Genomic DNA, 13,166 nt, shown 5'->3' with positions numbered 1-13,166 from the left:
ACTGTCAAGCATAATTTGGAAGACATAAGATGAGAAGGAAAGTTTACCATATTTACCCATAATTTTGCCTACCCTGATGTTATGTTCCAAGATTCTGTTTTTCATCATTTCCTCTCTGGTTAAAGAAATTCTCTTAGACATTCTTTTAGGGTAGGTCTGCTGGTGACAAATTCTCTTAGTTTTCCTTTATCTAAGAATGTGCTGATTTCTCCATCACTTCTGACACATACTTTCACCGGGTATAGGATTCTGGGTTGACAGTTCTTTCCATCCAGCACTTGGAAAATGTGCCAGTTCCTTCTGGCCTCTTTGGTTTCTGATGAGAAATCCACTATCATTTGAATCGTTTTAGCCCCATTTATAAGGGGATTTCAGGATTTTTATTTTTTGGGTTTTAGTTTCCAGAAGTTTGACCCCATGTTCAGTGAAGATGTCTTTGAGTTTATTCTGTTTAGCCTTCCTTCCACTTCTTAATCTATAGGTTTGTCTTTTGCCAAATTTGGGGATTTTTTTGGCCATTGTATCCTTGAGAACTTTTTCAACCCCACCCTCTTTCTCTTCTTCTTCTGCGACTCCAATTGTATTAACATTAGATATTCTGTTATAACCACAGGTCCCTGAGGCTCTGTTCATTTTATTTTTTTCAGATTATTGCCTCTAGTTTTTCAAAATGGGTAATATTTATTGTCCTCTCTTCAAGGTTACTGATTTTTTCCTCTGTCCCCTCTATTCTGCTGTTGAGTCCATCCATTGAGTCTTTTTTATTTTGGTTATTGTAATTTTCCAGTTTTAAAATTTCCATTTGGTTCTTCTTTGTATTTTTTCTATATTTCTATTTCTTTATTTCTTTTCAAGCATGTTCATAACTACTCACTGAAGCCTTTTTATGATGGCTGCTTTAAAATCAGTCAGATAATTCTAACATCTCTGTCATCACGTCGTTGGTATTCTATTTTTTTTTGAGGAAGATTACCCCTGAGCTAACACCTGCTGCCAATCCTCCTCTTTTTGCTGAGGAAGACTGGCCCTGAGCTAACATCCGTGCCCATCTTCCTCTACTTTATACATGGGACACCTACCACAGCATGGCTTTTGCCAAGCAGCGCCATGTCCGCACCCAGGATCCGAACCGGTGAAACCCGGGCCGATGAGAAGCAGAACGTGCACACTTAACCACTGTGCCACCGGGCTGGCCCGTTTTGGATCTTCTTGGTTCTTGGTGTGATGAGCAATTTTCGTTCAAAACCTAGACATCTGGGGTATTATGAGATACTGGATCTTATTTAAACTTTTCATTTTAGAAGGATTCCTCTGATGTAGTTTGGCAAGGGGAGAGGAGTGAGGCATCTTCTCATTACTGCCAGGTAGGGTGGTAGTCCAGGATCCCAAGCTGACCTCCACTGACACCTGAGGAGGGCATCCCAATACTGTTAGGCAAAGGTGGGACTTCCAGCTCTCCACTATACCTCTACTGATATCTCCCTGGCTGGGAGGGTCAGGAGTGCCACATTACTGTTTCCTGTGTGGTCTCCACTGATACAGCAGGCTATGGGACCTCAACAATCAGTGAGGATGAAATTTTCAACTCTCTACCCGACCTTCTCTGACACCACCCCAGAAGAGAAGTTGGGGCACTTTACTACAGCCTGGTAACGGTAAAAGTTACGCCTTTACTAGGGTGAGTCGGGGCAGGAGGGGAGGCCCCCACAGTTTTTTCTGTAGTGTTCAGCTGCAGTAGAAAGTTATTTTCTAAAAGTTTCTATCTTGCTAAGCTGCCTCTTTTGCGGTCCTTGGGCTAGAGAGCAGGCTTTCGTTGGGGCCTCTTCCGTCTGCACCCATTTGTGATTCTGGCTTGTTGAATTTGTCAGCTCCTCTTCTGGGATACATGAGGCGAAAAAAGAGAATGCAGGGAAACCACCACCATGCCATTCTGAGCTCCCTGGCTGCTCTGCTTTCTTCTCTCCATCTTCCAGAGTCTTCTTACATTTGTTTGTACATAATGTCCAGATTTTGCAGTTTTACTGAGCAGGGAGGAATAGGGAAAAGTACATCTACTCCATCTTCCCAGATTTATTTTCACATAATCAATAAACATTAAAGAGGAAGATATGTGAGACTTCCACTGTTAACAAAAGGGATCATGGGTTGTTAAATATTAAGAAATACTAATTTAGAGATTTCCCTCTAACTTATTATTACAGAAGTAAACTCATTTAACCATAAATCTGTCTAAAATCTTCTAACCTCAAAAAATCTAAGAGCTTTAAAAACAGTTTTCTAAATCAAGATTTCCTCCATATCTCATTAGCTACTAGCACTGTCCAAAAATATATTCTTTCCATTTTGGGATGACTTATTTTTTAGTAAAATACTATTGTGACCTAGCTATCATTGATTTCTTACCTAGGTTTAAATAAAGAACATACTTCACACTAGCAAATCAAGTCACCTACATGATTTAAATTTTTCTAACGTGAAATGAAAAGAGAACAACAGTCTTCATAATTAAAAATACTTAACGTCACAAAATCCCCAACCATCATATATTTTTATCTAGTAACCTTTTTAAAAAACATATTATATTTAAAGTTACTAATGCAAAAAAAAAAAAACCCCAAGAAATAAAGTGCAGGGGGTACTCAACTTCCGAACTGATCACAATAATACACAAATGTCAATAAAATTGTGCTAAACTTTTTAATGAAGCTCTCTTTTTCAAAAGAAATCATCTAAACACATATATAGCTCATTATTTCTATAATAAGTAACTTTATATATTAATAAACATTTAAAATTTACAAAGTCATTTTCACCTGACTATATATGTTTAAAAAATCTTTAGAATATTTACACTAAACAAAATGAAAGCATAAAGATTATGGGACTTTCCAAAGTAATATAAGACACTTTTATTACTAGGCTCATTATTATGAGACATTAGCCATTTTCCACTCTGTTGAGCAAAACTAGAGCAAAAAAACCCTAGAGAACAGAGCAACATCAAAGTAAATAAATAATAAATCATTTTTTGTATTATATTTAATAGTGAAATGAGAGAGTTATCACGACATGCAAAAACTACTCATTATTCTCAACTAACAGACTGAAAATAGGCAAGATTATAAATCATAAATCTAACTCTTTTGATGTCTAAGTAATGGACCAATGGACTTTTCAGCTTACTAAGGAAGTCTGAACTCCCACAAATAAGTGAGGTATGCTTTCAAGTGTGCTTCCCTTTATCCAAAACTTGTCATTTTGTTCTAACAGACAGATCAATCTTAACTTTAAACAAACAGTATTACCACTAGAACACCCTGAATAAGACATACATAAGATGGTACTCAAGGCTTAATGCCATTCAAGTTGTGATTATTGACAAGTTAGCAAATATCTTGTCAATTAGTTATATAAAGAAATTGTGGGTCAGCTAATTTTTCCTTTTATAAGGAAAGAAATATATACTCCTCTTTGGCAGAAATTTTCTTAGTTTTGGTATCATATTATTAAAATCGGGCAACTGAACCAATAGTTTAAAATTGAAGGTATGTGGAAGATCTAAAACAGACTTTCTATAGAGAAGTAAAGAATATACGTTTCTATCTCTAAAAAATGTTACAACACATCACATAAGAATGGAAAGTTTAAATTAATTAGAGCGAGAGTTGAGTAGTTAAAAAAGATATGTATTAGGACTAAGACTTTTCACAATTTATTACCATACTAAAAAATGCACTTAAACAGGAAAAACTTTTATGATGTCTCTATTACTTAAAGAAGGCCAGCTGAATTAACGAACTAACATTTATGTTAGTGGCCTATGGAGATTTAGACAGCTTTCCTATTTATCAGATAATATGAACAGTCCATCACCCATGTAGGCAGAGCCCTGAGAAACTTTGCTATCTCCTTTCATTTTATCCTAGATGAAATGGTATTTTAAAAATTACACTGGCCAATGTCAAAATTAAAGGCTGTAAATACTCATGCTAAGAAAGTATGCCTATGAATCTAGCTTAAAAAGACTATCTATTGAAAATCTTCAGTCATAAATTTACCTTATCAGCCTTCAGCTTTCTAAGGAAAGATGGATTGTCATATCCTTTTGCTTGCCTTGCCTCTTGCAAATGGTTGATCATCCACACATTTTTTCTCTGCTTTGCCAAATCAAGTGCTGATTCACCCTGATAAAATAAGCAGAAGAAATTCACATTAAAAATGAAGAAAAAGCAGAATATTTTAGTTAGTAACTTTTAAAGCACTTCCATAAAAATAAACTGACTACACTATTCATCCATTAACATAGTTTTTACATTGGGCAAAGTCAATTACTAAAAGAATCTAAATAATCACATGTTACTGATTATGCTTTCCCATTCAAGGTACAATCAGAAAATGTATCACCCAACGTCTTCAACAGATTCTACTTCTGCTGGCGTTTTGATTTAGAGAGTAAATCAAAAAGTAGGTATTTTAGCACCTGCTGGATCAGAGGCTATCACTAAGTTTATCAGATATTTCATATTCTTTAAGGGTTTCATTAGTAATAGCTATCGCCACAAAACATCCTGCTATAATATCAAATTGCCAGAAATCTCTCAGTTTAATTTCAGTGATGACAAGTCTGAAGAAGAGGCTTGAGAAGAAAAAGAAAAGTCAAATTCTACTTCTACAAGACCTGCATTCTTGATCGTCTTAAATTCATCCACCCATCCAGAAATTTTCAAAGAGAATAAGAGCAATAACAAAAAATAGTGAAACTCAAGTTATAGACTTGTAGTTTAACCTCAAGAAAAAGAATGCCAAATAGTGTAAGTGAATAGAACTAAAATGTTTTAAAAGAAGTAAGAAACAAGAAATAAGCATCCCCAATTCTGGATCTATGCTTCTTTTTGTCTTTATTAATTTAAAATCTTATTTCTCCTTTCGTAAATTAGTCAGATACCTACATTTCTATTCTATTTAAAATTCTCCACTATTTATTACTTCTTTAAACAGAAAAGTGAAATTCAAAATTTTGTTTGCCAAAATTTCAAGCATGTATAGATGAATATTCAAAACCACTTTAGAAAAAAGAAAAAAAAACATTGAAATTGTATTTTAAAAAACTGAATGAAAATAAAGTAATAAGGAGACTTGGGGTGCCTTATTTATGAGGGATGATTATTTAACTAGAGTACAATTTATTTTTTAAAAAACACACTGAAAAAGAAGCAAAATAAACACACCACAACCACCAATAGTAACAACTATAACAACACGACAATAACAACAAAAAGCCCAACCAATCCTTTAATAAAAAGATCAATCGTATTTAACAAGGAATGGGCTAATCTTGGTAATAAGTCTTCCACAAAAAGGGATATTTACCTTAAAATATCTCCTTACCTATTCAAAAATTCTATTACCTAAATTGTCAGAACCAGCTAATTAATCCAAACTATAAAGATTACCTGAATAAAAGCAATCCCTTGGGTAACAACGCCCAGAGAATATCCTGCAGTTGCCTCGGTCCAGCTGAGCATCCCTTCCACTAGAGGGCCAGTGACACCTAAGGATCGCCTAGACAAAAAGATGGAGGGAGCTTTAAGAAATCTTGCAACTACTCTTCTAGTCATCTGACTACTTTTGTATAGCTCTTTTATTCAGCTGGTAAAATAAACAAGCAATTAATTTGAAAAAATATACTAAACCCAGGGTTCTGAATCAAGTCTATGTTGGATCACTCCATGTGTCAGCCAAAATGGTAAACGATAACAACAGCAGCATTAACAACAAGTATCATGGAGTAGTTATAGACCATGTAACTGGGAATAAAAGAAATTCTTCAAGGGTTTGGGGAGATAAACATAATGGAAGGTAGAGGGTGGAAGATCACTTTTTGCCTAAGCAAGGTTGAATTTCATTATTAAAACTAAGGAAAATTCTTCCTTGGAGACCATCTAGGTCAGGTACTTAAGAAGTAATGAAAACTACTTTCTGAAAACAGCTTCTTACCTCATTTCAAGAAACCATGTGAGTCTTTCAATATATTAATTAACAAAGCTCAGTAATTTTACATTCTGCACAAGTTAAAAATTATGTCATTTGACAATTTTAGAAAGAAAAATTCATAAATGCTTGGGCAGCACTCAGAGATTGTTTCCCCAAAACTCAATTCACCTAAATTTATCTATATAACCAAAAACATGTGCAAGGGGGCAAAATATTATTTTTTAAAAATTCACAAATGTGACACTACCATAAAAAGGGATGACCGTATGTGTATTTTTTTGTTAATTCTTAGTATCCCAAATCACTTTTTCTCCCCAACTGTTCTTACTTAACAAAATTTGAGTTTATTCTATATAACTATTATCTAGGGCCATGGTTCTTTGAGTCATATCTGATGAAGCCACTGACCCTCTCCCCAGGAAAGTTGTAATACATGTAACATTTTTATAACAATTTCAGGGGTCCATGAACCCACCCTCTAACCAAATTTCACTGGTGGGTCCCAGATTAAGAACCTCTAAGCTATGGTATATGGCCATTCCTGATCCATCTAAGGATCAAAATAGCCATTTTAAAGTTATCTAGCATTTAATATTACTTGTCTCCAAAATAAGTTCTATCTTATTTTGATAAAAGAATCATTTGTTTATATATTAAAAGAATTGAATTCCTTACTCAAATAACTAATTCACAAGAGTAAACATCTAGTTAATATAAAGATAGATTTCTAAGAAACTTAAGCCTAATCTTATTTAGGAAATAGCTATTTTAGAAGAAACAGGATCAACTAATAATTATGTAACTATTATAACACAAAGTATAATTTTTCATATTCTTTGGAGAATGTAACTTTTACTAGCTGTTAAAGCTATATCCAGATTTGTAGGCTACATCTTTTTGTTATAATTTGTGATTATCAATCAGACTCTCTTAAGACCTAAAATAAAAAATGTTTTTCCATTTGACAAAGCATCTAGGGGTTTTTTTTAATTAATGAATTTTTCCCTTTCAAAATTCGTAGCAATTTAAGTTTACTTAATTAGCTTGACATTCCACATAGCTAAAATGATATGTGACTCAAATTACATATGACTAAAACAGAACCAATTCCCATCACGTTTACCCCCCAAAAATCTTTTTCCTTCTGTCTTCATAACCTCAATATACATCACAAGACATTCAGTTATTAAAATCCAAACTTAGGTGATCAAGGTTGTTTTCTTTCACCCTCACATCTACACTACCTTTTCATTTCTACTCTATCATTTCCAAATCCATTCATTCCTCTCCATCTCTACTCCCACAATCACAGATAAACTAACATCATCACTTGTCTGATTTATTGCAACAGCCAACTGATCTTCATCTGCCCCTTCCATTTTCTTAATTCTTCAAAGCATTCTCCACACAGCAACCAAAGCAATCTTGTAAAAATATTTAAAACACAAAGATTATATAACCAGGCGACATAAAATCCTTCCAATTGTTTCTCATGACTGAAAATACAATTAAAACTCCTTACTGTGGCCTTGCATGACCTGGCAACTGCCATTCTCAGTGACTTCAACCGCCTGCTCGCTGCACTCGGTCCAGGCTGTCATTTCTGAACCTCTAACATGGCGAGCTTATTCCTGGCCTTGGGCCTTGCATCTGCAGGTTCCTCTACATGGGAAGTTTTTTCCCCACAAATCTTTGCATTAACTGATCCCTTCTCAGCCAACAAGTCTCAAAGCAATGTCATCTCCTCAAAGGCATTCACAAATCACTCTCACCTCTCACGTGATGTGGCCTCCTCAGCCCTCCTCAGTCTACCACGTCTGTCTGTGTGTGTGTTTAATTTACTTATTGTTTATTTCCTCAATACAACCTAAGCGGTGAGAGAATAAGGACTGCATCTGTCTTAAACACCATGACTTCCCAGAACTGAACAAATGTGCTGAATGAATGAATAAAAGGTTTCCATCAGAAGGTGGTGACTGGACTCCAGCATATTAGGAGTGCCAGATTCTAGCAGAAAATGCATTGATACTATTTCATCTTTTTAATTACATAAAAAGACCATTTTAAAACAAAAACCTACTTTTTCACCAGTGTAGATAAAAAGACTATTTTTACTCTGAAAGTATAAATGTTCCCTGAGCAACTGAAGCAACCTGTTACACTTTATTTTCTTTAAAAATAATGCCTCTCCAAATAAGTCAGACAGAAAGATAAAAACTATATGACCTCACTTATATGTGGAATCTTAAAAAAAAAAAAAAACAGAAAAACAAACCAAGCTCATAGATACAGAGAACAGACTGGTGGTTTCCCGGGGGAGGAGGGGGTTGGGGGCTGGGCTTATAAAATACATAAGTCATGGGGATGTAATGTACAGCATGGCAACTACGTTAACAACCCTGCACTGCATATCTGAAAGCTGCTAAGAGAGTAAATCTTGAGGGCTCTCATCACAAGAAAAAAAGAACATTTTGTGACTGTGTAGCATGACGAATGTTGACTAGACTTGTGGTGGTCATTTCATGATGTGTATAGGTGTTGATCATTATGTTGTACACCTGAAGCCAGTGGAATGTTGTATGCCAATTACATCTCAATTTAAAAAAATTAATTAAAAAGCATAATAATGTCACTCCAGAAGCTACTTTTATTTGAAAAGATGTTAAATTTACAAATTACACAACTCAAATATTTAAAGATCATAATCAAAGAGAAGTTATCCACAATTTTATATGGATAGAAAACAGTATTTTTTAAATGCTCTAAAAATATACACTACTAGTTTCAAAGACCAGAACTGTGTAGTCATCCTATCATAATTCTTTGGTATTCCTGTAATTTCAATATACTGATATGGCTCTTGGCAGAGTCCATGGAGACTCACCATTTGCCATAGTGAAACAGGCTCTATCTTTGCAATGACATAACACTAAGTTATCCTGAAATGTACTCCTGGGGCATGAACACTTTAGGAACGGCTGTCTGGTATCAAAGAGAAGAAAAGTAACCTAAGCAATTCAGATAACAAAACATAAGGTAATCTCACTAATTGTTTCTTATGGGGATACTGGTCAGGTTTAGTCAAACTCCTCCTTTCTTATCCTTGGGGTCAGTCTAATTTACTAATCAGTGTTATGAACTCTTCAGAGCTTCCTAGTTAAAAACATTTGGAAAAGGAAAAATTTCCCTTTATAGTTTCAGAAGTGGCAGAGAGTTATTCTAGCAGAGTCATGAAAACTAGCTTAGATGTAAGGCTCAGGATTACACAAATTGTCATTCAGTCAGTCCACAAATATTTAGAGTGCCCATTAGGTGTCAGGTACTATAGTACGTTGACTTTACTCTTTCTGTATGTTTACTGGCAGATACTAGATCATTCTGATTACTTTGGATAGGGACAAGAAGACTTCAAATTTAAAAAAAAAAAAAACAAAAAAAAGAGGGGCCAGGCCGGTGGCACAGCAGTTAAGTGCACACATTCCACTTTGGCGGCCCAGGGTTCGCCAGTTCGGATCCTGGGTGTGGACATGGCACCGCTTGGCAAGCCATGCTGTGGTAGGCATCCCACATATAAAGTAGAGGAAGCTGGGCATGGACGTTATCTCGGGGCCACTCTTCCTCAGCAAAAAGAGGAGGATTAGCAGCAGATGTTAGCTCAGGGCTAATCTTCCTTAAAAAAAAAAAAAAGAAAGAAAAGAAACGGTTTTCTCAATTTCTTACAGTTTCCAGTAAGATATTTGATATTTACTTTGAAAAAATATTTTAAATTAGACTCATTTCTAAAAACTGGTTAAAATCCTAACTAAATTAGGCTCCATATAACTAGTCTAAGTTATCTTATTTTAGTAGTATAACCTTCTCTTCTTAGAGTAATCAAATAGAGATAAACTATTCATTGGAACATAAATAGATGCCCTGATCCAGCAGGAGATAACCTACTTTTTGATTGCCATTTCAGATTACTATGTGGTTCAAATCCCTTTCATATTTAATTAGCACATATCCTTTAGAAATTTAAGAAATATGACTCAGAAAATATGATTTATAGTTAAAATTAAAGAACATTTGTCAATGGGCACAAACTTATTTATGAATGTACATTATTAAAAGATGTTTAAAAGTTTAAAGTCATTTCACAGAAAGAGACTGCTGCTGAAAGATGTTGTGGATCTTGAAGCTTAAAAATAAGCATAGTTAACCAAAATTTAAGACCACCAACAGAATTTTCTTGCAGGTATTCATAAATGTCTACAAATTTCTAAATACTCAGAGTATAAGTGCTAACTGTGCTTTGCTCTCAGTGTATACTTTTCCTGGATTAGTCCAGCATTTGAGGGAGAGGGGTTCTCCTATAAACATCATAAAGGTGTTCATCAAATTTAAAGGTCCTGATCTTTAAAAAAATAAGACAACAAATGACCAAGTCAAAGAATCACTAAAGTTATTGTGCATAATGTGGTTTAACTACAAACTTGTGATTCTCTGTAGTGGTCTTCTTAAAGAAACCAGAAAACACTATTCCCTTCAGCTACGAAAACACAGATTATATAATTTAATTTCCAAAAGTCCATAGGAATTCAGTAATGAAAAGGCCACTAAAATCTTAAAACTACTTGAATAGTAAAAGATGAAGTAAGTAAACCAATCTTTCAAAATAAATTCTTGCATGGAAGCAAAGTGCTGAGCTTAAATAACACATTTCTTCCATCTTTGACAGTCTATGAAAAAAATCTATGTTTTATTGAGGAATTCACATCTTAGTAGCCACATTTCACATAGCATATCAATCTGGGTTATTTTTACCTTGATATTCTGGGCATCAACATTAGCTCCAGCTTCCAGAAGAAGACTAATGACTGTGGTATTCCCTGCTAGTACTGCCCAATGCAGAGCAGTGTTTTTGTGATACTTGTCACCAAGGTTAACTGAAACATTGAATGTTAAAAGCAATCTAGTTGGATCCACACTGAAAAGGAAAAAAAAAAACAAACAACAACAACAACCCTAATTTCAATTATAGAAATCATTACAGATACTAAACTGATTGTGGCTGCATATGCATTCCATCTTTGAACATTTCTATTCTAACCTATACTCAACAACTTTACAATTGGTAATGAGAGAACATTCAGATAGGAAGTATTAAGAATGTGCAACGCCATATAAAGTAACATAGCTCCAAGGGGGAGCATTCTTGGTCTGGACAATTTTAATTTTTGATCTAGGGATTAATATCATTTAACATCTATATAATTAAACAAATTAAATTTTTTAATTTAAATCTGGATTGTTCCAAAAATGATTTAAGGCAACTTATTGATATATTAAACTTGCAAACATGCAAATTACATGAAAAAATTACTCTTTAAAGAGATGATAACATCTCCCATTCGTGGAAATTGTTAAAAGAGGAACAGATTAAAGATACTACAATTACCAAGGTAAAGGTAAGCAAAGAGACACAAACATCCAAAAAGGTTATTTATGTTATATACCATATACTCATAATAAAAATTTTAAATATTAGAAGTAGAATATTAATTGCTTTTCCTCATCACTTATTTTACATTTGATTAATGTTGAAAATGATCTGAATAAGTATTTTATAATGGTTACATACCTATGTGTTCTATAAGCTGCCCACATTAAAGGTGTCATTCCATTCTGATCCATCATATCTACATCCTGATAGAGTAAAAAGAAAAAAGTCAGGCAGTAAAAATTGCTAAGTTCCTACCAAATTTACTTGGAAAAATCTAATTTACACATCACAGGAGAAGTCAATATAACACTACTCAATCAAGGGTGATTTATGAAAGTTTTTCTTTCTTAACTTTAAAATAAAACTATTTATTGTCACTAAATATTTTATTTACTATGTATATAAATATTTGACATATATAGTAAATATATATTTAATTAACGTATATTTATAGTTTTCCCTTTTAAGATACTTTAAACAGCCTTTCAATGTTTTGCATTTAAAGATCTTGACCTATTCTTCATCTTTCAGCCACAAACGACAGGTCAAATGATTTAAGTCTCTGAAAAACTTATTTATACTAATTCATGATAGGAAGAAATAATAAAACTGTTCATTCCTAGGCATTTCAAAATAAAGAATAAAAAGACCTATCATTTTAATGAACTCAAAAAAGTCTGTTTGCCTTTTACTTAATCGTCATGCATGCACATTTTTAGAGTTAAATGATTCTGCAAAGTATGTGGTGAAAAAGCAACCTGATAAAGCAATTCTCCTACTCCCCACCATTTTCACCTTTTTTATCTCATTATTTTGGCATTTACCTCCATATCTTAAAATAGGATGAATTACTACTTTCTGATTTTTCAGTTGTAGGCATTATCTTTTGAGACTCCTCAGTATGCAAAATGAGAATTTCTCTCTTTCCTCTCCCTGCCCCATCAAAATATGCACCTTTCCTATTCTGTCCTTTCAAGACATCTACTCTGGTTCTACAAATATTTGGTATTTACATTATTATAAACATATATGAATACTATTCCCAGCAATTACATAGTAAACCAGGATTACTTTTCCTCTCCTACCCAACGTTCTGCTTTCCTTAGTACTCTTTTCCCCTCTTTCGCTTAGCTTTTTTTAGCAAATGAGAATTAAAACTACCATCTATTCAACCAAAACTCTTCCTTAGTTATCTAAATTTCCACTCAAGACACTGTGATGGATCAGGGATTCTATCAGTTTCACTTCCCTAAAATCCTACTTTTACCCGGCTCCAATTCAGACTGATTACCCCATACGTCTGAGGCATCTACCTCATTAACTAGATGAGGAGTTCTTTGAGGATCAAAATTATATTAAATTCATCTTTGTTTTCTCATTGCCGGCAGAGCAGATGATCAAAAACCATTTGTTATATGAAAAGACATGTTTATCTGTCTGTTATTCTAGGATTGGGAAAGGCTTGGGCTTTAGAGTAAGACAGACATGGTTTGGAATTCCTATCTCCACCCCTTAATAGCTAAAAGACTGGCAGAATTACTTTAATTATCTGAGTCTCAGCTTCCTCATCTAAAATGTGAATACACATAATGGCTTCATAAGACCCTTGTGATGATTAAATGGAATTATGTGAGCAAAGCAGTTCAGGTATAAGAGATATTCAATAAATATTCAGTTTCCTCTTCTTCCC

At 34.1% G+C, this 13,166-nt stretch overlaps 1 protein-coding gene across 1 annotated transcript in view; it reads right to left on the bottom strand.

Moving 5' to 3' along the window:
* Positions 1-13,166, bottom strand: part of ZDHHC17 (zinc finger DHHC-type palmitoyltransferase 17) — a 92,698-nt gene that overhangs the window by 40,545 nt on the left and 38,987 nt on the right. The window contains exons 6-8 of the mRNA XM_070600233.1: positions 11,615-11,679; positions 10,798-10,960; positions 4,059-4,184 (exon numbers count right to left, since the gene is read on the bottom strand). Coding sequence (XP_070456334.1) covers positions 4,059-4,184; positions 10,798-10,960; positions 11,615-11,679 — 354 coding nt within the window. The remainder of the gene's footprint in view (positions 1-4,058; positions 4,185-10,797; positions 10,961-11,614; positions 11,680-13,166) is intronic.

The sequence above is a fragment of the Equus przewalskii genome, chromosome 29 (assembly GCF_037783145.1).
Source record: "Equus przewalskii isolate Varuska chromosome 29, EquPr2, whole genome shotgun sequence".
NCBI lineage: Eukaryota > Metazoa > Chordata > Mammalia > Perissodactyla > Equidae > Equus > Equus przewalskii.
The sequence above is the reverse complement of the archived record's forward strand: the minus strand, read 5'-3'. Positions and strand labels throughout refer to the sequence as shown.